At 45.9% G+C, this 25,067-nt stretch overlaps 1 protein-coding gene across 3 annotated transcripts in view; it reads right to left on the reverse strand.

The window, feature by feature from the left end:
• Positions 1-25,067, reverse strand: part of Galnt18 (polypeptide N-acetylgalactosaminyltransferase 18) — a 338,683-nt gene that overhangs the window by 97,445 nt on the left and 216,171 nt on the right. For all 3 annotated transcript variants that reach the window (XM_048788340.1, XM_048788339.1, XM_048788338.1), the window contains exon 4: positions 229-412. In XM_048788340.1, the coding sequence (XP_048644297.1) occupies positions 229-412 (184 nt within the window). The remainder of the gene's footprint in view (positions 1-228; positions 413-25,067) is intronic.

Consider the following 25,067-nt stretch of genomic DNA (forward strand, 5'->3'; position numbering starts at 1 on the left):
CTCCCCCTGGTCACACCTGCCAGAGGACCACACCATCCAGAGCCCCATCTGATATCACCATACTCTTCAGGTGCTGTGTGTTGACCTGTTGATCCTTGACCAACTAACCCTGCCACCCGGGTCACTCACACACCCACATCTCACTTTTCCCCAGGACTGTCTCCTTATCATCTGCACTGCAATCCCTGGCCCTCACTGGCCTCCTCCTCCTCACCAAGAGACACTCACCAGCCCACGTTGAACTCCACGTGGGCATCGAAGAGCGCCACCACAGGCGCCGTGGCTGCCCTCCAGCCGCTGACCCTGGAGCGGATGAGGCCCTCCTGCTTGCTGTGGCGCACCACTTTGATGAAGCCCGGCTTCTGGCCATTCACCTTGTCCACGTAATTGGCCAGCTTCTCCTTCAGCTCCTCTGTCAGGGAGAAAACACGTCCTTAGCAAGTGAGGAGCAGGGGCAGAGGGTGACCCAAACATCCACATTTCAGGATGAGAGACTAGAGGTCCACCCCCTCCCTAGGTCTTCCTTGGTTCCCATGGTGACCAGCACAGCTCAGCTTTAAAGAGAAAAACGGGAGAAAACAGGATTGACTGAGTCCCCGCCACACGCACAGGTCACAGGCCTCCCATACGTTGTCTATTTCACCTTCATGACAAGCCAATGGGAAAACAGGGGCTCAGAGGAGTTTACCAACTTCTCTAACGCCACGCAGCTTGTGAGTGGCAGTCTGGTTTCATGCCAGATCTCATGATGTGAATGGTCCCAGCTTCTCCTCAGTGGCCATGTGCCTGGGGCCTGCTCTGTCAGACTCCCATCTTCCCAGGTGGACAGCCAGGAGGGCTACCACACCAGCAGTTGCCATGGGCCTGGCTGAGCCCCTGTTGCTTCTGCTCCTTCCTGGGCATGTGCGCCCAGGCTCCTCAGCACCCGACGTCATGTTCATGTTTTCCACGGCAGCTCAGACGGGAGCCTGGGACACTTTGCAGTTGTTTGGGCAGAATTTAAAAGTTCATTTTGAATCACTGAGCCATCTCCGGGTCTGGGTCCCCTCTGCCTACTCTGTTGAGTGATTGTGTAGCCCACCCAGTGACAAGGATGTTGATACAATCCATTCTTTAATTGGGCGCCTCCTCCTCCTCCCCCTCTCTTCCTCTTCCTCCTCCTCTCCTCTTCCTCCTCCTCTTCTCCTCCTACTCTCCTCCTCTTCCTCCTCTTCCTCCTCCCCCTCTTCTCTTTCTCCTCCTCCTCTCTTCTTCTTCTTCTTCTTCTTCTTCTTCTTCTTCTTCTTCTTCTTCTCTCTCTCTCTCTCTCTCTCTCTCTCTCTCTCTCTCTCTCTCTCTTTTGCCAGCCCTCTCAACCTTCACCTCCTTAGTCCACCTGAGCCTGGTTTGGTGCCACAGTCCCTCTTCCACATCACAACCTTTAGAGCTGAAGACCTTCTGTAAGTCCTTCCTGAGGACTACTCTAGGTCAAGTATCTTCAGATACTTCTTACATTTCCTCATTTCTCATGATTTCAAATTATTTCATCAAGTTGACCTTCCCTCTAAATATGTTAGTTTTTTTCTCAAGACTTTAAAAGTTATGTACTCAGCAGCTGACTTAACAGGTCAGAAGTAAACCGTGTGATACAGAAGAGAGGCAACTAACCACCTTCCTTAATCTAGAATCCATGCTCTATTAATAGAGTCTAAGGTCGTATCAACTCTGCCTACTTTACACTCAAATTCAGCTTGCTGAAAATATATACCTACATGTTCTTTTCACATGGTGCTACTAAATCAGGCCTTCTTCATCCCATCTCTTCATGGATACAAGTGTAGGTGGTACATGTGTGTGTACGTGCGTGTGCGAGTGTGTGTGAGTGTGCATGTACTTAAACCAAAACAGGATCTTGCATTCACTCTTATTGAAAGCCACCATTTTAAAGAATTGCACCGTTTCTCCTGATGTCAAAATGTCTTTGTCCCATGATTCTGCAATCCAATGCCTTTGTTATCCAGCTCTTCCAGCTTCTGCAAAAGTGATGAGCATATGGCCTTCATTGTCATTCAAGTCATCCTTTAAACAATGTGACCCTTGTCCTAAGCTGCCTAGAGAAAAGTGGGCTGACTTCTGGGCTGAAGCTAAATGCTGAGTCTTGCTTTGGCCTGTATGATAATGACCTGTGACCTCTGGTGACAGCAGCTGGCTGGGAGGCCGCTGTCTCACAAGAGCATCAGCCATAGGGCTGCATAACTCTGTGCCCCATGCTCCGAGGTCTTCAAGCAGGTGGCCAGAAGGTTTCCTAAGACATCAATTGTTTTATCACTTTGAAGGTCCATCCTACCTGTTTGGAAATTTTGAGGAGAGCTCTGAAGCCTGCCATCTGGGCTTTTGATGGTGGCAGAGGAGAGGATGAGTGCCCAAAGGCTGGAGGGAGAACCCGGCTAGACCCTAGTGTCCTCATTGAGAAGCCCCAGGAGTGTGTGCCTGTCCTCTTCCTCCCTCACCCTTCAGGTGAGATCGCTGCCCTGGGGGCACCATTTCTAAGGTATTGATGGTGGATGATTGCTACCAGGAGCCCCCCAGGAATCCCACCTCCCTGAATTCATATCCCATTGTAACCACTTTGCACACTGAATATGGCTGGACCTACAACAAGGGGGTGCAGCAGGAGGGCAATAGGGTAAGCTCCAGGCCCGGGTCTTGGATGCCTGGAAACTCTGGGATTTGCTCTCTGGCTGCTCTAAGAAGGGAAGTCTGAGCCAGTCTCCTTGGGGATGAGAGGCCCAGAAGTCCCCAGTGAGGACTCAGGGGAGGAAGCACCACCTCCAATCGATCCTCCAGCCCCAGTGGAGCCTGGAGAGCCCATGGATACCATGGCGCTGTGCAGAGCTGAGATGAGCAGACAAGCTGCCCAAAGATCCCAGCCCTTATTGCAGGATCCTGCGCCAATGAATGGGTGCTGTCTCAGGCCACTGACTTGTGAGATGAGTTGTTTTGCACACAGTGCCCACTGTTCTGGGGTAGTGCTGGCACTGAAATAAGATTGATGCACAGGAAATGGAGTCAGACGCAGAAGTGCCAACTCAGAAGGACGGCAGCCAGACATGAAAGGTCTGGTTTCTTGTAAAACTGCTGCTCCTTTGTACCTCTGGCAAACTGAAATAGAGCAAGTGGCAAATCCTGGCCCCAGGCAGCTGTGTTGCTCTACTGATTAAAAGAGGGACTCTCTTAGCCCCAGCCAGCAACAGAGTGGGGGTTGGGAGAGAGAAAGAGAGAGGGAGAGAAGGAAGGAAAGAAAGAAGGAAGGAGTTTGACATTTCCTAGATGACGTGGGCTCAACCATGAATTAGGGTTCATGTTTTCTGTCAATCTTTGTCAACTGCAAAATAAGAAGGAAAAAAAAAATCTCAAAAGCACTTTGGCATTTGCAGGAAAATTGTTTTCTAAGATACTTCTTTTTACATATTATATACATTCCTGATAAATACTTTATATATTTAAAATACCCCTCAGAACCAGCTCCAAAAGACAGAAAGAACTTGCTGTTTTCCTTATACCTAAACGCAAGCACATAACTTGTCATATTTATCTTTTTGCTAAGGCTGTTAGGAAGCTCAGAGACAAATATAATGACTAATCACAGAGTTGGATCAGCATTTTTCCTTCCCTACCTATGCTAAAGCATTGATTTTCAAGTTCTAGTTTAAATCTAATCTGCATTGTCTTTTGCCTTTTTTTCCCCCTACTTAAGGACCTTTATTTTTTTTTAATAAGTATCTGTCAATATTGCTTAATACAATGTCATGGGAGGGTGTACAGGAGCATAATTGTGGCAACAAGGGGGAAGCTCTGACTCTATTTTGTGCTGGGTTTCAGTTGTTGGGAACAGGCAGTGGGTGGGGGGGTCTGCTATTTGTGACTTTGCCAGACTTGGAATCAATGCGGAGCTGGAGCTGTGACAGCCAGTGTTGACAGAGAAACACAATTTGCACTCTGCATGGGGCCAGTGTCCTCCTGCTTTTGTGGCTCCTCCAGCTCTCTCCTGCTGTCCCCAAATCCCTGCTCTGCTGACTTCTGAAAGACCTCTGTAAGCCAGCACTCCCAGAAGCAGGGCTGATGAGACAGCTTGCCTCTCAGGAGGGCTCAGGCCACGCTCTGCATCCACAGGTGGAGCACCCCCCAGGGCCAGCTGAAGGCCGGCTGCCAACCTGCTGTCACTTCTTCAGACTGAGAAGCCAAGGAGAACTGGGGGATTTACCAGTCTGGTCAACAGAGCCTTGCTCCCCTCCCTGGCTCTGCTCCTCTGTCTAGCAGTCAGCTGCCTGGGGCCAGCCCACAGGAAGAGAAGGCAGGCTAGCCCAGAGGGGGGCTGCACCTGGGCTGTTGATCTCCTGTAAACACTTAATGGGACACTGATCTCATGGGTAAAGGAAGCTAAAGGATTAAGAAGGAGCTTTGCTTTTTTTTGGGAAGGTCTAGGCGCTGTGCTGAGAAAACTCCCCAGCTCTGCAGCTTCTGTCTTTATGGTGTGCTTGGTGGATAATGTCCTATGCATGTTCTAGGACTGAGGAATGTAGGAGTAAAGGGAGAGGTCACCCATTCCTTTGTTCATTCATCTGTCCAACAAATATTGAGCACTTACAATGTACCAAGTACCAATCTAACTGCTGTGGTGACCGTTGTGCACAAGGCAGTCTACAGGGGACTGAAGATTTGTGTCCCCCAACCCCACCAAATTCATGTGTTGAAATCCTAACTCCCAAGGGGACAGCTCATGAGAAGATAAACGAGTCACAAGGGTGAAGCCCTTGCCTAAGTCCATTTGGTAATGCTAAATAAAATTCAAAGACTGGGTAGCTTAGCAAGACCCTGTCACAAAATAAAATAAAGGGCTGGGGATATACTCAGTGATAGAGTGTGCTTGCCTAGCATGCTCAAGGACCTGAGTTCAATAACCAGTACCACAAAGAAACAAAAACAAAATAGGTATCAAAATAAAATTAAAAGAGCTGGATAGCTCAATGGTAGAGGAGTCTGGCCCCAAGTACTGTGGGGAAAATGTTAGCAGAACCATGAGGGAGAGTCTATTCCATGCCTCTCCTCTGACATTTGCTGCCAGGGCCTTGAACACTCTAGGCAAGTGCTCTACCCCTGAGCTATATCCCTAGGCCTTTATTTCATTTTGGGACAGAGTCTTGCTAAATGGCCTAGGTTTTGGCCTTGAACCTGAGATCCTCCTCTCTCAGACTTCTGGGTAGCTAGAATTACAGGTGGGCATCCCGGTGCCCGGCTCCTGCTGACATCTTCATTCTGGACTTCTAGGCTTCAGAACCATGTGACAATTTCTATTGTTTAAACCACCCAGCTGATGGTACCAGTACAGAGACCATGCAAACTGAATGTGCCAGAGTGAGGACTGGCACACAGGGAGGCAGGTTCTGCAAGTCTCAGGGTGTTTCCCAGGAGCACAAGCCCCCAAACCCCTGCAGTCCTTTATTCATGGCTGCCCATGGTATTTGCTTCCTTCTCTACCCTGCCTCATGGGCCCAGGCCTCATCCCTGTTCCCTGGGATCATCAGTCAGAGAAACAACCCAAATCCTGCCTCAGGATCTGCTTCTGGGAGAACCAACCTAACACAGTACGAAGCATTAGGCACTGTTCTAAGCACCTTGCAGAGTCCTCATTTAACCCTTTCTACCACCCTATGACGTAGCTACGCTGACCGTCATTCTAGTTTGAAGACAAGGAAATTTAGACACAATGTGACCCACGTTGTAAATACAGAATTTATATCCTACTAGGCTGTCCCCAGAGCCCATTCTCTCCACTTCTCCACTTTACACTACCTCCATGAAATGAAACGTTGGCCTGCCTCCAGGGTACCATACTATGAAGAGTGGAATTCAGTAGGTCAAGGTGGGACCAGAGAATCAGAAGCTCATTTCGTACAAGATCCCCATGATATTCTGATGGGCAGGAGCCAAGCTCAGTTGTGACTATATTTTCTGTTTTAATTTTTTAAAGATAGGCTTAGTGACAGGGTGGGGGAAAGGGAGGTTTTTGTGGAATGTGTATGGTTCCAGGGCTCAAGAGGAAGACTCGGGCTTAGACTTGAAAAAGGCTCCTCACTACCTGCGTAGCTAGCTTTTCTCTTCATTCTCACAAATTCTTTGCTTCCTTGCTGCCCTCGGTTGCAGAGCCTCCACTTTCCAGCTGGTTTTCTCTGTGTGGTTGTTAGGATAGTCAGCTCTCCGTGGCTATGACAAAATAGCTGAGAAAAACAACTTGAAAGAGGGAAGGTTTATTCTGGCTCATGGTTTCAGGGATTTCAGTTCATGGTTACTTGGCTGTGTCCATGTGGGGCCTGTGGCCAGGAAGAGCATCATGGCAGGGAGTAGGGAGTGGAGGAAGCGGCTTACTTTATGGTGGTTGGAAGCAAAGAGAGAGGTCGGGGCCAGGGCCCATTATCCCCTTCAGGGGCACTACTAGTGACCTACCTTCCTTCTACTATGTCCTACTTCATAAATGTTCCACCACCTCCCAAAATACCTTGAGCTGGTGCTTTTGGATCTTAAGAGAAGATCCAAACCATACCAGTCAGCCTCGGGTCTATTCCCTGTAGAGGTCTGACCTCTGCATAGGCCACTGTTCCTTGTCCTCCCCTGGCCACCTCTCCTTGAAACCTCAATGTTGTGCTCCAAAGCCCACCTGGGTTTATAGCATTGCTCCCACCTCCCCTAGCTACCTGGGAGGGGAGTGGAAACACCCCCCCCCACACACACTCCCACCAGGAAGTGCTAATGATTGCTACTCTCTCCTGGCACTAATTTAAAGATTTAAAAGCACAGCACATTTCTGTCTCTTCCTTTAAGAGTGAAACAGTAGCTGGCCTTCCTCTGATCAGATTTACTGGCTTTCCTCTAAAGCCATTTAGGGCCATTGAAATACAAATGCTATGTCAACACACTTTAGAAAGAGATTATTTCTAAGGAATCAATGGTTGTCAGACCCAGCTGATCACCAGCAGCTGGGGAGCTAAAGAAGACAGAAGAAAGATGCCACCCATCCCACCCTGCTTAAAGAATCCGGAGGGGAGTCTGGGCTCAGAGGGGCCTGCCGATGGGTGACGGAGAGCCAGCAAGGGCAGCTGGGGTCCCAGGACGAGTCGGCCTGAGCCAGAGATCTGGGCAGCCTTGCTCTGTGCTTTCCTCTCTCGGTGAGATCATTCCAGACAGGCTGTCCAATCCCTGGCAGTTTACAAATGCCTTCCCCGGGTTCATTCTTCTGTCCACTACACTTAACAACTGCACTCTGCCCAGCTCCTTTAATAGCTGCACTTTTTCAAAGTCAATTGATGCTGAAAGAGATTTGGGAATGGCCTTAAATAGTTCCCCTCGTTCAGAAGGCCTGACCCGGCCATTTATGGTAAGGACCTAGGGAAGGGCTCCATCAGGGAAGTCTGGGGAGGGTTTAAAATATGGCTACCCAGGACAGGCACACAGTGTCCCAATCGTCCTGGGAAGCTGCAAGCTCTGATTAATCTTAAGGGTCCCGCCGTAGGTGTCTTGATCTACTCTGTGGTTTCACAGCAGCGAGTTAGTGATCACCAAAACCCCTAGAAATACACGCTTCAAACTCAGTGAAGTCTCCAAAGCCAAGCTCACAACACCCACTGGGATACCCTCTTATCTGCTACACAAGGGCTTGTTTTCTCCAATGGAGAAAACAAAATGGTCTAAACTGGTTTCCATTAAGACTGTGGCAGAGAATGTAAAAATGCCCTCCGACAGACAGGGGTGCATTGGGTTCTAATAGAAATTTAACTCCCTCTCTCAAATTAAAAGAAAAATTAAAAAACTAATGGCTACAAACTTGATTTCTAACATTCGTCAGAGTCTGCAGTATAAACACCCCAACCCCAGTCGCTTTCAGGCCACCAGCCTCAAGCCACTGAGTTTTGGTGATCACCAACTCCCCACTGTGAAACCACAGAGTAGATCAAGACACTTACCTCGGGACCCCTAAGATTAATCAGTGCTTGCAGTTTCCCAGGACAATTGGGAAGAGCTGTGCAGAGTTGAGAAAGGATGGGGACCATCGACCAGCTCACGATGGCCACAGTCAGCCCTGGCACTGGTTTAATGCCTGAGTTGGGAAGACTGCGGTCTGTGGACACTCCCCCATCAGCTACTGGGTATTGTGCTTAGTGCTACACCTCAATCCATCCCATCCTTCCTCCATTCACTCATCGATGGTACATGATGAACATCTGAAGTGCCAAATGCTACTCAAGATTCTCACCCATCACCAACCAGCAAAGATATTCTCTGAGAACACTCATTGATTTAGTACAGCATGTACCAAGTACTGTTCTAACCCACTTCATGTCTATTCAATCTATCAATACTCTCAACATCTGTAATGCTACTCAAGGTAGGGCATATTGTCATCACCATTCTATAGACTACGTGATTGTGGGAGCCCAGAGAGAACACAGGATTTGCTTAGTGTCACAGAAGTAGGAGGCAGGTAGACCTGTCATGCAAACCCAGGAAACCTGGCTCCAGAGACTATTGTGATCTTCAATTGAAGACAGAGAAAAGAATCAAGCACCAGAGACTTTAAATAACATAGTCCAAGCTACCCAGAAGGTGAGGAGGAGCAAAGATGCAAAGTCAGATCTGCCTGGCCCAAAGACTGCCATTTTTCTTGCTGCCCACACAACTTTCCCAAGGAGACCCGCATCTCAGGTCTTGACCACAGCTCTTCCCCAGGGCCAGATCTCTGCGGCTCTGTAGTTGTCCACGTTAGTAATTCAGCAAATGAAAACAAGATTAATGGACTAGCAGAAACCAGTTGTCATTACTGACTCCATGACCTTGGAAGAGGGCCAGCTCCCTTGTGCACTCCCTGGGGCTGTGAGGAGGAAGCCCTCTCAAATCAAGGTGGGGCAATGGCCCAAGTGCTGTGAAATTACTTAAAGGACAGAAAGGATTCCTGCTGCTCTGGTGGTTTTCAGCAGGAACCACGGGACTTATTAAAAATGCCATGAAAGGGTGATTGATGCCAACCCTGTCCATGCAAGAGTGGACCCTGATCCAGTCCTGGCTCCTCCAGCTTAGAGCATAGAATGGGGCCTCCTGGGAGCTGCCAGGGAGGACAGGACCAAAGCTTAGAGCTTGGGGTATGCTCCCATGCAGCACCCAAGCAGGTCACTTCCAAACTCAGTGCAAGCTGTGGGTGTTCCAGAATGCGACCCGGTTCTAGGAGGCCCAGGCTCTACCACTCTATGTTCGGCACCTGGGAAGGGCCAGTTAACCTTGGCAGGTAAGCCAGAGGCCAATTTGAATTTTGGTGCTGATTTCCCTTTTTGTGTAAGATAGTGTTGCCCAGCACAGAAACTTGATCCTAAAATCAATGTCTGACAGCCCAAGACTGCATGATTCCAAGTCTAAAATTTCAAGATTCTAGACTTGTCAAGTCTCTTGATTATGAGATACAGCTTCTGTAAATGCCAGAGTAATAGCTCCAAGCCCTGTACCCCTCCCCCATCTCCTATCCCCCACCACAGCTTCTGCCATTGTTGATGTCCTTCAGGATCAAAGGTCCTGGTCCTTGCTTACTCCTAGCCTCCTCTTTAAGACTCTGCTCATGTAGGCTCACACATGCCACAGTGCCTTTGTACCAAGGCTTCCTCTGCCTGGAATATTCTCACTTCAACTGACCCAGCTCAGGTTATTTATTTATTTTTTTATTTTAAAAACCTTTATTATGTGTTTATTTATTAATTTATTTTTAAACATCACTAGGACTTTTTATTATAAAGTTACATAGTTACTTAAATAAACCTATAAAAACAAGTTTTAGAACATTATGTTAAACATTGTGTTATCCTGCAATTCTCTAAAATGTAGGAAAACATTTTATGCTAAACACCTGTTTATTTACTTTTTTATGTTTTTTTAAATTTATATATGTATCGAGATGCATTACAATTCTTATTACACATATAGAGCCAATTTTTCATATCTCTGGTTGTATACAAAGTATATTCACACCAATTCAAGTCTTCATGCCTGTACTTTGGATAATAATGATCATCACATTCCACCATTATTAATAACCCCATGCCCCCTCCCTTCCCCTCCAACCCCTCTGCCCTATCTAGAGTCTATTCCTCCCATGCTCCCTCTCCCTACCCCACTATAAATCAGCCTCCTTATGTCAGAAAAAAACATTCAGCATTTGTTTTTTTGGGATTGGCTAACTTCACTTAGCATTATGTCCTCCAACTCTATCCATTTACCTGTAAATGCCATGATTTTATTTTCTTTTATTGCTGAGTAATATTCCATTATGTATATATGCCACATTCATCCACTGAAGGACATCCAGGCTGGTTCCACAGTTTAGCTATCGTGAATTGTGCTGCTATAAACATTGATGTGGCTGTGACCCTGCCGTATGCTGTTTTTAAGTCTTTTGGGTATAGACCGAGGAGAGGGATAGCTGCTTTCCATATTGGCTGCACAAATTTGCAGTCCCACCAGCAATGCATGAGTGTGCCTTTTTCCCTACATCCTCGCCAACACTTATTATTGTTTGTATTCTTAATAGCTGCCATTCGAACTGGAGTAAGATGAAATCTTGGACTGCGGAAGCAAGCAGGGGTTTCCATCCTCATATCAAATAAAGTAGACTTCAAGCTAAAATTAATCAAAAAGGATAAAGAAGGACACTACATACTGCTCAAGGGAACCATACACCAATAAGACTTAACAATTATAAATATATATGTCCCAAATAATGGATCAGCTATGTTCATAAAACAAACTTTTCTCAAGTTCAAGAGTCAAATAGACCACATCACAATAATTTTGGGTGACTTTAACACACCTTTTTTACCATTGGATAGATCTTCCAAACAACAACTGAATAAAGAAACTATAGAACTCAATAATACAATCAATAACTTAGACTTAACTGACATAATAGACTATTTCATCCTTCAACAATCGAATACACTTTCTTCTCAGCAACACATGGATCCTTCTCTAAAATAGACTGTATATTATGCCACAAAGCAAATCTTAGCAAATATACAAAAGTAGAGATACTACCCTGCATTCTGTCAGATCATAATGGAATGAAATTAGAAATCAATGATAAAATAATAAATAAAAGCTATTCCACCACCTGGAGACTAAATAATATGCTACTGAACGAACAATAGGTTACAGAAGACATCAAGGAGGAGATTAAAAAATTTTTAGAGGTGAATGAGTACACAGATAAAACATATTGAAATCTCTGGGACACTATGAAAGCAATTCTAAGAGGAAAGTTCATTCCTTAAAAGAAGAAAAAGTCAACAAATAAATGACTTAACACTACACCTCAAAGCCCTAGAAAAAGAAGCACAAATCAACACCTAAGGCAGTAGAAGACAGGAAATAATTAAAATCAAAACTGAAATCAGTGAAATTGAAACAAAAGAAACAATTAAAAAAATTGACAGAACAAAAAGTTGGTTCTTTGAAAAAATAAATAAAATTGACAGACTCTTAGCCATGCTGATAAAGAGAAGGAGAGAGAAAACTCAAATCACTAACATACGTGATGAAAAAGGAAACATCACAACAGACAGATAATCAGAAATTATTTTGAAAACTTATACTCCAATAAAATAGAAAATATCAAAGTCATCGACAAATTTCTAGAGTCATATAATTTGCCCAAATTGAATCAGGATGTTACACACAATTTAAACAGATCAAGTGATGAAATAGAAGATGCCATCAGAAGTCTACCAAGAAAAGCTCAGGATCGGATGGGTACACAGCTGAGTTCTATAAGACCTTTAAAGAAGAACTAATACCAATACTCTTCAATTTATTTCAGGAAATAGAAAAAGAGGGAGCACTTCCAAACTCATTCTACGAGGCTAATATCTCCCTGATTCCAAAATCAGGCAAAGATACATCAAAGAAAAAAAACTTCAGACCAATATCTCTAATGAACACAGATGCAAAAATTCTCAAAAAAATTCTGGCAAATTGAAAACATATCAAACAAAAACATATCAAAAAGATGGTGCACCAGCTCAGGTTCTTAAGGAAGCATTCCTTCACCTGCAGCTCTCCCCACTGGGAGAAAGGCAGGGAGGTGAGAGAGGACTGTTATCCCCTAGGGACAAAGACACAGGGGGTTAGAAACACATACTGCAGGCAACAAATGAGGAGCAACCTACTGCCAGAGCTCTGGCAGCTCTGTCCTCAGCATCCTGGGGGAAGAGTTAAGGCCCTAGGAAGGCTGTAAGTCTGCTCTGTAAGTCTGCAAATCACTGCTGCTCGGGTTGTGATCAGTGGCCTCAGAGCAGCTGATTCACACACAGGGGATCTGCGAGCTCCAGGCACGTATTTATGCCCCAGAGTCAGCTGGGTGCCGGATGGCGAGGCAGGATGTCCTTTTGCTCAACCCACAGGACACCTTCAGCCTTCATATACACACTCAATGATAATACAAAAGAGAGGGATCCGTGCAGGGGGAGGTGACAAGGCAGAACCATGTGCTCTGCTCTTGGCCCTCCTGTTTCTATTTCTCTGTGGAAAGATATGGCGCCTGCAATAGGAGCAGGGACCCAGGGAGGGAAAGACCCCAATTTAGTTCCCAGCTCTTCCATTGCCACTCATGAGACTCTGGGCACTGACTCATCTTCCTGAGCCTCAGTTTCCTCATCTTTGAGGTGAGAATAGCAATACCTGCCTCTTTGGGGTTCCACAGAGTCTGTGAGCGGATCCCTGGTGTGCTGAGGCCTCCCTAAGTGGAGTATAAACTTTCTGCTCCTTCTTCCTTTTCAAAGGAAGGGTTTACGGTTTCCCCAGGCCAGCAATACTGAGAAAGACAGGTCTACAGCCAATTGCTCTGGGACTTCCCCAAGTGCAGGATGTTACTGCTCCTCCAGGGATATCTGGTTACTCTACATTCAACCTCCAACCCCTCCCCAGTCTGACCTACATCTATGTCTTACCAGTCTCTCATAAGATGGTTTCTCTGTGTAAGGTACTCGTGAGAGCCTTATGGGCATTGTCATTTAACCCTGAAAGTAATTCTCTTAGGTACTTAGTACTACTAGCAATCCATTTTATAGATGAGAAAACTGAGGCACAGAGAGGTCAAGTAGTTAGCAAATTGTAGAGCTAATATCCTAAGTTTGGGAGTTTGGCCCCAGAGTTCATATTCTTAACACAGTTCCTACCTCTGCAACCAAGGGTAAGAAGGTGCATTTAATAACCCTCTACCCAGGCTCTGTGCTAGGATTTCAAATGTATCTTTGCTTTGCGATTTCATTCACAGCAACCCCATCAGGACCTTTGTACCCTCTGATCCATTTTAGACGTGAGAAGATGAGCCCAGAGTCTTTAGGTACCAAGCCCCAGCGGGCTGTTGAGGGCTGCTCCAGGACTGCACTATGCCCAGCACATCTGCCTGCTCAGTGCATGCCACAGCAACCTTGCATGGCCTTAGAGAATGTCTCCAGGAAGAGAGGGCCAGATCTGGGCACCTGGGAGTCAGCTGTGCCCACCTGCATGAAGAGGCCAGGACCAGGGCCCAGCACCTCCAGCTCTGCTCTGCCTGGCATGTGGCAGGGACACTGGAGGCCTTTTTTGTGTCTTCATAAGTATGTGCTGCATGAATGACTTGATGGACAGGTCATGCCTCAGCTCAGTGCTTTTTGATGGCCAACATTTGAATCCTCCAGGAAGATGTTGGTAAGGTTTCCTTCAGCTCCCTGTGCCCACTGGCCCTGTATGCCTCACTGTGCTGATTTATTGGACATTCCGCTCAACTGCAGCCTCTTGAAAAAGGGACATGGGGTCCTCTTCTCTGCATCCAGAGAGCCCGCCGGAGCCTGGCATTGATGGAAGTCTATTTGCCAGACAGATTGATGGCATATGAAACAGAAATGCTCAGGCTCAGATTTTAACAATCACTGGGAAATATCCAGAAAAATAACCAGTGGCTCTGCTGTTAAGCCTAACTACTACCTAGGAATTAAAACTTCATTCTTTATTTTCACATGTTTTCAACAATTGAGCTGATTACATTTGTTTCACATTCATGTCCCATTCAATCTGTAGGGGACTGTGCAAGTTAAACAGATTGTAGCCATTTATTTTTTATTTTTTGTACCAGGATTGAACCCAGGATGACTTAACTACTAAGCCATATCCCCAGCCTCCTTTTTTTAAAAATCTTGAGACAAGGTCTCACTGAGTTGCTTAGGGTCTTGATAAATGGCTGAGGCTGGTTTTGAACTCACAATACTCCTGCCTCAGGAGTACTGCCTCAGTCTCCGAGTTGTTGGGATTATGGGCATGTCCCACCATGCCCTGCAGATGATAACATTTTAATAGAAGGAAACCGAGGCTCAGCATGCTAAGATTCTTTCCTAACATCACCCAGTTAACAAATGGCAAGACCCAGACCCAAACCCAGGGGTCATCAGGCAGACTGGAAGACAGACTTCATGTCTTCTCTTCTGGAAGTCTCTATGGATCTCTCTTAGAACCTTTGTATGCTCAGACCACTTGAAAGCCACTGAAATAACATGAGAATTGTGTCACTCTTTTCTGAGCACACTAGACTTTCTTCTAGTATTGGCTGGTGCCTCAGGACCAGCTAGAGCCAAGCAAGCCACACACGCTCAACCCGCCCTTCCCCAAGGTGTCTGGGGCACAGACCATATGCACCCAGGCATGTCAGATGCACTGTACATGCTCACCTCACGAAGTCCTCACCTGAACTCATCAGGAAGGCTCTATTAGGGTCCCCACTTGATAGAGGAGAAACCAGACTCCACTGGCCCAGTGTTGCCCTGCAAGTGGTGAGGCCTTGATCCAAACCCAACCGTCGGACCCCAAGCCCCGTGCCCGACAAGAGTCTTCTAGGATGGGGACTTTTCATGGGGTGTGGTGGCTGCGGAGTGCTCTCACATTGGCTGGGCATTCAGCAGGCATTGCCCAGCTTCCCCTCCCAGACCCTTGCAGCCCAGGGATGCCCAGCCACCTAGGGTCTGAGGCCTTTGACGTCATGAGCCCCAAATAAACTTTTCCTCCTCTGAGTTGTTCTTTTTGGTATTTTCATCACAGTGACCCCAACCTGACTAAAACCCTGATCCTCCCTGCGGTCTTTTCACCAGGCCTTCAGCATCACCGATTTTTTTCCCCTCAGACCTTCTATTTCAGGAACATACATCATTATATCCCTCTCATGAGATTTGCTTCAGAAAGCCCAAGGAATATTACTTCTTGACAGACATGCACCCAAATACTGAAAATATTGTTCCTTCTCACTTCATGTCTCCTTTGTGATCTAACTGGCAGATATTTACCAAGCGCTCCACATAGAGCAGGCCTGGGGCTACTGGGGGAGAAGTCAGAGCCCTCCTCTCCAGACACTCACGGTTCAGTGGGAAGAAATCATTAAACCAATCATTTTAGTACATTGAAATACATTCAGCAAGTGGTTGTCCCAGGAGGCTGCGAAAACAGCCCAGGCTAGGACAACCTCTGCAGAGGGCTCAGGACTGGTTTTAGAAAATGATACTTGAGTTGGTCTTGAATGGATGAACAAGGGAACTTGGCTAGTGAAGCCTAGAAAACCTTCGTGGGTAGAAAAACTTAGAATGCATAAAGTGAGGGTTATGGCTGAGTGTAGGGGTACAGATTAAATGGGGGAGGTTGAGTGAGTGAGTTTGGAGAGATTACAAAAGACCTTGAAAGATGGGCAAAAGAATCACTATGAAGCCATAGGAATCCATGTGTATTCCTCCCATCTAAAGTCTCTGGATGAACTGGAATGCCAGGAGGATTTGTCATGGATTGTCAACTAAAAAATCTAGAGTAGCAGCAGAAGGAACTGCCCCATTCCAGAAACCAAGGAAATGGTTTTTTTTTTGTTGTTGTTGTTGTTGTTTTTGCTTTTCTTACCCCCAAATAATGCAAAGCATGAGCTCCTCACTCAACTCCAAGCCTCTATGGGGACCACACTGCCTCTCTAACAAATGGCCTGGGGCAGTTGATGGAGACTTCCTGGGCAGGCACAGGCAGGTACAGGCTGGGTCTGGTGCCCTTCTAAAGTTCTTGATGCCCTTCCTGACCCCACCCTGACTTGGCATGGCACTATGATGGGTTCCTCACCTCCTCGGAACACAGTGAGTTAGAGCAGCCAGGCCTGATGCTCTCACCATGGAAACAACCCATGAGTCGCCCAGGGGCAAGGCTGGACCAGCTCTGGAGCAGGGTCAGGAATGGTACCCAGAGACTGGTTCTGAAGAGGACTTGGCCCACAGAATCAGCCCTACAGTATCAACTTGCATGGGTCACCAGCTTCAGAACCCGGGCTTCTGGCCGTCTTACCCCAATCATTCATTCTTTCACTCAGCAAGTGTGGATGGCCCAGGGCCAGGCAAGCTCCCTCAACAAGGCTCAGCCTTTGTTTTAGGGGATAAACTTCTGGGCCCTTCCTGTCAGCTGGGGCCTGTTACAGTCCCCCAGGGAGAACGATGGACCTGGATGGGGCTCACGTCTCTCGAACTGGTTCACAGGGCTGCAAGCCCAAGACAGTGGCGGAAAACAGCCTGGTAACTCATAATGAAGTGACTGCATCTAATCAGAAGCAGAGGCAGTGACCTGAGGGGAAGCAGGAGGGGGGGAAGGAGATGAGGAACCACAGCCTGTGCAGCACAGTGGGGAGGGTCTGCACTGGGCGCTTCACCTGCATGAGCTCATTTAATCCTCACAACCATCCCATGAGATGGGGAAACGGAGCCCAGAGACCATAAGGAAGATGGGGAGGCAATGGTGGGGAGAGGGTGCCATCCTGCAGGATAGAGACAATGGCACAAGGAAAAGGGAGCAGGAAGGTCAGCAGGTGGCATGCTGATTGGAGGAAGGAACGTGACACAAAGAAGGGGAGAAGACTCTGGAACTCCAGGAAATGTGAGGGGACAGTTAGGCCTCCTGTAGACAAAGAGCAAAAGAGACGCCCAGCACCCAGAAGGAGAATGGTGATTGAAGTTACCGTGGAGGGGACACAGCCAGGTGGCAGAGGGGCCATTATCCATCCACAATCACTTCCCTCCTTGTTGATCCACACAGAGCTAAGGACTCCCTGTTCAAAGAGCAGGGAGTCTGGAAAGTGTGGGCCAGAAGCCGAGGGGCTCAGATGATGGGGTGCTTGCTACTCGCAATGCTTTCTTCCCACTGGCTTTGAAAGAACAAAGAACCGTCAGGTCTTCAGCTGGGCCTGCGGATGGTGTTCCCGGTCAGTGTTTGGCTCTCTGGATTCTGGCCTGAGAGTCACAGAAGCCAGAGCAAGGAGGGCAACATTTCAAGAGGGGAGGCAGAGGGAGTTTGCTTAGAGATTATGTGACTCCATCAACAGGGGAGAGAAGAAATGCATGAACAGGTTACCATGGGAGCAGCGGGACGGATGGAGGAGGAATTCATGTGTGGCAGCCCCTGATGAGTCAGAGGAGCGTACCTTGGAGGCTGGAGCATAGAGTGAGTCTTCCCAGGAGCCTACATGGAACATGAGCAGCAAAGTGACATCAAAGAGAACTCAGGCTGAGCTGGGTATGGTGGCGCACACCTGTAATCCCAGCAGCTCAGGAGGCTGAGGCAGGAGGATCACGAGTTCAAAGCCAGACTCAGCAAAGATGAGGTGCTAAGCCACTCAGTGAGACCCTGTCTCTAAATAAAATACAAAATAGGGCTGGGGTGTGGCTCAGTGGTTGAGTGTCCCTGAATTCAATCCCCAGTACCAACCTCCCCCCAAAAAAGAGAATTCAGACATAGTCAGGCATAGGCATGAGGAGGATCTCACAGTGCCACAAAGATTTGCATGCAGAGGGGATTAACTCCTGCCCAGCACCAGCCAAGCAAGAGAGGAAGTGTTTGGTGAGGTCAAAAGGGACAAAGAAGAGAGAGGCGAGCTCTGGATCTCTAGCCTGAGAAATGGAGGGGTGGGGTGGGGGTTGCTGTGCTTCTGGCCCAGAGGGCAGCTTGGACAGGAGGCGCATGGAGAGGGCCTTGATGGCTCAGGCACCAAAGGGAGGGCTTCCCTCCATCCAGAGCAGGGCGTTTCACAACTTGCTAAGCTAGTTTCTTCTCCCAGTGGCTGGCGGGAACAATGCCAGGGCTTTCTACTCTTGATGCATCTTGGAGATCTGTGAGTGTTTAATGAAACCATAAAAAAAATCTCACACACACACATACGCACGCATGCATGCACACACACATGCACACACACACCCTTTTACCTATTTCAAAGGTATAGAAAGTCCCCCAAAGACCATCTGTGGCTCTGCTAGGACTCTGCTGGCTCTATTTAAAACCCTTTGCTCTCCTGGGCTTGCCAGCTCCTGTCAACCATGAAGACATGAGTGGCAATGTGAAGTGTTGGATCCTCAGGGACAGACCTGTCCCCACCTTCTCATGGTGTCTATTTGAGGGAGGGGGGATGGCCAGGTGTACACAGAGCCTGGGTTTTAGTAGACTGATTTCAAAGGGTGGATGGAAAAGCTGTGATTTCATGGACTGTCGACTTTGGAAGGAGGCCCCGGGAACCCAAAATCTGCCTGTGTAACTGAAGATGACCTAAAACAGGAAGACAAGCAGGGGACCCAGGAAAATGAGAGCCTGGAGGACTCTTGAGTAGCTCCTATTCTTTAAAGGTCATATAGAGAAAATAGAAAGAAGATTTAAAATTGCCATTGATTGGGCTTTGTGAGTTAAGACGATGAGTGAGCTGGGGGCCCCTGATTAGGGACGATGGCATATTGTGTGAGATGCTGAGGGAAAGTGCAGCTCCTTGGCTTCCATTCTTCAGCCTGCCCCCGCACCTGTGAGAATAATGCTCAATCTGAAGGGAAGAGGAAGGAAATTAACATTTATTAAATAACTGCGATGTTCCCACATAAAGAGCTCCACACATTATAGGCATTATTTAATCTTCTAAACAACCCTGAGAGGAGCTCTTGGTATTTGCATTTTATAGATGAGAAAGCTGTGGTGTTGAGCAACATGTCCAAGGTTGCATACTTAATAAGAGCAGAGGCTGGATTCAAACCTGGTTGTGTGTCTCCCCAAAGTGTGCTGCTTCTGCACCCACGGTCCTTGCCCTCCAAATCGTAGGAATCATGGGGAGCCTCTCACCTGGCCATGCCACCCTGTTCTAGCCATGCCTGAGCTCACTGGACAGCTGGTTGAGGTGGAGAAAAGAATAAATCCTGACTGGGGGCAGAGCTAAGCGGTTTTCATAAACTATTTCATTTACTCCACACCACAAGCTCACAAGGAAGATACTGATCCTCTTTTTTTTTCTTTTTTTTTTTAAAATGACAAAACCAAAGGACAAGGGCATCAGAGAAAGTCATCAGCCTTATAAAAAAGCAGAACCAGAATTTTAGCCCTGGGCAGTTAAGTAGTCTGCTAAAAATGAACACGAAGGGTGCTCTCCACTCTCAAGAAACTCCAGTCCCCAGGGCCAGAGGACCACAACTCGGAGCATGGAGAACCTCAGGAGATTATATCACTGAATTAGGAGGAGAAAGGACTGGAAAACCAGAGGAACACGTGGGGTTTTAGCCCATCAAAGAGGAAAAGATTGTTTACACTAAGACAATGAAATTTGACATAAGCACAGGCAAGATTTCTTAAGAGGGAAAGAAAGATGTCTCTTGCACATGCATGTGCAAGCATCCTGAAAATGGCCAGAGGTGGTGGTTAGGGGAGGCTGAAGAAGACCCTGTGCCAGGGCACAGGGCAGAGGACAAAGGGTATCAGGTGGACATGAGTGAGCTGGAGCTGGTCGGAGGTGCCAATCCTGAAGAGAAGCCTTGCTATGGACTGAATGCTGTGTCCCCCGCAATTCAGATGTTGCCATCCATCCCCTCCATGTGATGGTGACAGAAGGGGCCACCTTTGGGAGGTGATAGGATTAGATGTCAGGATTCAGGTGGAGCTGTCCTGAATGGGATAAGTTCCCTCCAAGCCCCGAGAGAGCTTGCTTCCTCTTTCCAGCACAGGAGGATACACCGTGAAGCCTATAGTCTGCAACCATGAAGAAGATCCTCCCCAGATTCGACCCGTGCTGCACCCTGACCTCAGCCTCAAGTCTTTCTTGTTGTTTTTTTTTTTAAGTTATACATGACAGTAGAAGGTATTCTGACAAATTATGCACATATAGAGTATGACTTATTCTATTTAGGATTCTACTCTAGTGATCGTACGTGATGTGGAGTTACCCTGGTCCTGTATTCAAATACAAGGCTAGGGTAACTATTAACTCTACTGTCTTTCCTATTCCCCTGCCCCCTTCCTTCCCTTCATTTCCCTTTGTCTAATCCAATGGATTTTTATTCTTCCCCTCCCCAGCCTCCCTTCTTTTGGGTTAGCATCCACAAATCAGAGAGAACATTTGGCCTTTGTTGTTTGGGGACTGGCTTACTTCTCTTGGCATGCTAGCCTCTGGTTCCATCCATTCACTGGCAGGTGCCATTACTTCAGCCTCAAGTCTTCAGAACTGTGAGCAGCAAATGCCTGCTATTTAGGCCATTGAGTCTGTGATGTTTTGTGAGAGCAGCCCAAACCATGACAGGTCCTGAGAGTCACCTGTAAGAGGCCTGTCTTTATGGAGAGATGAAGGACAGCATTGGGTTTTCAGCACCTGCATCACAAAAGGGTGGATCTGAGGGCCCTGCGAAGGTGTTACCAGGACAAGTCAATGAATACATCACTTCTGAGTGCTGCAGGCCAAGTATTGCTTAATAATACATAATAATAGTGACAAGCAATAATGATCCAGAACTTTGAGAGTCAGTATAGAGTACGATTAAATGGACAGATTTTTGGAGCTATCCAAGCAGGGTTAAATCCCATCCCCCACTTACTAGGATGTGAACTTGGGCAATTTGTTCTGCCTCATGGGTATGTGCTCTAAATTATAAAACGAGAATACTAATAGAAAGTACTTCATAGTTATTGTGTTAAAGAGTTAGTACAGTTAAAGCTTTTAGGACAGTTCCTGGCATATATTAGATACAGTGTTAACTATTATTATCATAAGTAATATTTATTGAACATTTACTATATGCTAAGTATATGGCCCTAAAGTATTTACATACTTTATTCAATTTAAAGATCATGGTTTTAAGACGGGTCCACAAAGGCATTCATATGCTTCTCTTCAAGAACTAGAGCTTGACTCCTTTTCCCTTGAGTGGGGGCAGGGTTTAGTTGTATGCTCCCAATGAGTAGAATATGGCAAAATGGAAGTGACAGGGGAGTATTAAAAAAAATTGCAGCTTGGTTATTATCTCAGATCATTTACTCTGCAGGAAGCCAGCTACTATGGCATAAAAAAAGATCTATGCCAAACCCCAGCCCCAGTCAATGGTCCCGATGATTGGGGCTCTAACCACTATCTTTACTATAACCTCATAACCCAAAACCACCCAGCTCAGACACTCCTAGATTCCTGGAGTTCAAAAATTGTGTATTATAAGTATTTATAGTTTTAATCTGTCAAGATTGGAGTAATTTGTTACATGGCAATAGATAACTAATGCAATAATCATTAGACAAAGTTTCCCTTTCATGTTCCTTAGAAAGGTCGCCAACTCAAAATGATGCAAGTCAAGTTCTCCAGGATTGGGGAATCCATGGAGGAAGTGGCTCATTGGGTATCTTACTAAGTTTCTTTTGGCAGCTATAACAGAATGTCCCAGATTGGGTGGCTTATGGACAAGAATTCACTTCTCACAGTTATGGGTGTTGGGAAGTCTAGATCAGGGTGCTAGCAGATTTGGTATCTGCAGGGGACCCATTTCCTGGTTCGCAGATGATCATATTCTTGCTGTGTCCACACAGGACCAAGGGTGAGGGAGCTCTCTGGGTTCCCCTTCATCCCCTTCTCAAGGGCTCCATGGCCACTGTTGATCACCTCCAGAAAGCCATGGCCCCTCATGCCATTACACTGGGGTAAGGTTTCAGCATATGAATATAAACATTTAGCCCATAGCAAATGACACTTACCATCAGATTCCAGCTAATTGGTACTGAGAATCTTTCAAGTGAAGCCAGAAAACCTGCGTATTTTGGTGGGAAATTTCCTTGTTGTTAATATGAATACAAATTTTTAAAAATACAGTGTAAACGAAACAGTGGCCAGAAAGCCACCATTTTCAACCATCTGGACTAGATGCCTGAAAAATTGGGGCTGGATGATTATATAATCAAATGAATGAGTCATTAACTGAAGGACGGTATCCAAAAGGATTGATCCATGGCTCCGTATCAATATTGGAGGGGTTTCTAGCATAAGGTCTGTTTTAGTCAGATATTTTGCTGCTGTCACTAAAGGACTCCACCAGAACAATTTTAGGGAAGAAAAGTTTATTTGAGGGCTCACTATTTCAGAAGTCTTAGACCACAGAAGGCCGGCTCCATTCCTCTGGGCTCGAGGTGAGGTAGAACATCATGGCGGAAGAGTATGGCAGAGGGAAGCAGCTCACATGGTGATCAGCAAGCAGAGAGAGAGGTCTCCACTTGCCAGATACAAATATATACCCCAAAGCCATGCTCCCATTGAGCCACTTCCTCCAGCCACACCCCACCTGCCTCCAGTTACCACTCAGTTAATTGTACCAGGGGATTAAGTCACTGATTGGGTAAAGATCCTCACAACCCAATCACTTCTCCTCTGAACTTTCTTGCATTATCTCACATGTGAGCTTTTGGGGGACATCACATCTAAATCCTAACAAAGCCAAAGGCTCTGTCTTTAGTTTCATCCTTGATAAGTTTTCTTAATAATGTAAAGGTAGAGAAATTGTATCAATTCATATTTATAATTGATAAGAAGGTGGGGGGCAATGGCAATAGATAACAAGAATTTTTTAATAAGAGGGAGTCACGGACCAAATCTAAGAAGACGAAATTTGACAGGCATAAAATTGGAAGTTCTGCATCTGCGCTCCAAACTCAAGTATACAAGACAGGGAGTCAAAGCCACACTGGACATATTATTCCTGAGGCAACTCATACAGGAAGGGGCACAAGTTGAGGTGAGATATACCCATGTTGAGATATGCTCATAGGTGGTCAGGAAAGGTCCCAGAAACAGAGAATGATGAAGATGAATCAGGCTTAGGCAGCCTCAAAGAAGCCTTCCAGGAGAAGGGCTGGAAATCTTGGCCAGTGGTCAGTATCAGGGATGCACAGCAGAGGCCTGAGGTGTCCCTAGGGTAGGTATGATGTGGATACCATTCCAGGAGGTTGGTAGCTAGCAACAGGTGCAAACTCAAACGGAGGACTCTCCAGCAGGAAGCCTGACCCATCTACATGGACTGTAGGTCAGGGGCTCAGCCACATGGAAAAAGGCCAGCATCTAATAAGCAAGTTGGAATCACATAACACTATCGCCTTACAACTTGCCCCAGAGTCTTCATTAAAATGCAATGAGGAACATTTTTTCATATATTTGTTGATTGATTGTATATCCTCTTCTGAGAAGTGTCTGTTCAGGTACTTGGCCCATTTATTGATTGGATTATTTGGATTTTTTTGGTGTTTAGCTTTTTGAGTTCTGTATATACCCTAGAGATTAGTGCTGTATCTGATGGGAGAGGGGTTAAAATTTGCTCCCAAGATGTAGGATCTCTACTCACCTCACAGATTATTCTTTTGCTGAGAAGAAACTTTTTAATTTGATTCCATCCCATTTATTGATTCTTGGTTTTGATTCCTATGCTATAGGAGGCTTATTAAGGAAATTGGGGCCTAATCCCACATGATGGCGATTAGGACCTACTTTTTCTTCTGTTAGATGCAGAGTCTCTGGTTTTATTCCTAGGTCCTTGATCCATTTTGAGTTGAGTTTTGTGTATGGTTAGAGATAGGGGTTTAATTTCATTTTGTTGCAGATGGATTTCCAGTTTTCCCAGCACCATTTGTTAAAGAAGCTATCTTTTCTCCAATGGATATTTTTGGTGCCTTTGTCTAATATAAGATAATTGTAATTTTGTGGGTTAGTCTCTGTGTCCTCTATTCTGTACCATTGGTCTACCAGTCTGATTTGGTGCCAATACCATGCTGTTTTTGTTACTATTGCTCTGTAGTATAGTTTAAGGTCTGGTATAGTGATGCCACCTGCTTCATTCTTCCTGCTGAGGATTGCTTTAGCTATTCTGGGTCTCTTATTTTTCCAGATGTGCCTCATCCTAAGTCTTTCTCTTCCTCCTTTCCTCATTGCATTTTTTAAAAATTTATATATGAGGGTGGAATGCATTACAATTCATATTACACACATAGAGCACAATTTTTCATACCTCTGGTTACATACAAAGTATAGTCACACCTTTATGTCTTCATACATGTACATACAGTCATACATGATTGCTTTTTCTATTTCTATGAGGAATGTCATTGGGATTTTGATCAGAATTGCATTAAATCTGTACAGTGCTTTTGGTAGTATGGTCATTTTGATAATATTAATTCTGTTTATCCAAGAGCAAGGTGGATCTTTTCATCTTCTAAGGTCTTCTTTTATTTCTTTCTTTAGGGTTCTGTAGTTTTCATTATACAGATCTTTCACCTCTTTCATTGACTCTCAACTATTTTTTTTTGAGGCTATTGTAAATGGGGTAGTTTTCCTAGTTTCCCTTCCTAAGGATTTATCACTGAAATACAGAAATGCCTTTGATTTATAGGTGTTGATTTTATATTCTGCTACTTTGCTGAATTCATTTGCTAGATCTAGAAATTTGCTGCTGGAATTTTTGGGGTCTTCTAGGTATTGAATCATATCATCAGCAAATAGTGCTAATTTGAGTTCTTCTTTTCCTACGTGTATCCCTTTAATTTCTTTTGTCTGTCTAATTGCTCTGGCCAGAGTTTCAAGAACTATGTTAAATAGAAGTGGTGAAAGAGGGAGTCCCTGTCTTGTTCCAGTTTTTAGAGGGAATGCTTTTAATTTTTCTCTATTTAGAGTGATGTTGGCCTGGGGCTTAGAA

Source organism: Marmota marmota, unplaced genomic scaffold (assembly GCF_001458135.2).
Source record: "Marmota marmota marmota unplaced genomic scaffold, marMar, whole genome shotgun sequence".
In the NCBI taxonomy this organism is placed as follows: Eukaryota; Metazoa; Chordata; class Mammalia; order Rodentia; family Sciuridae; genus Marmota; species Marmota marmota.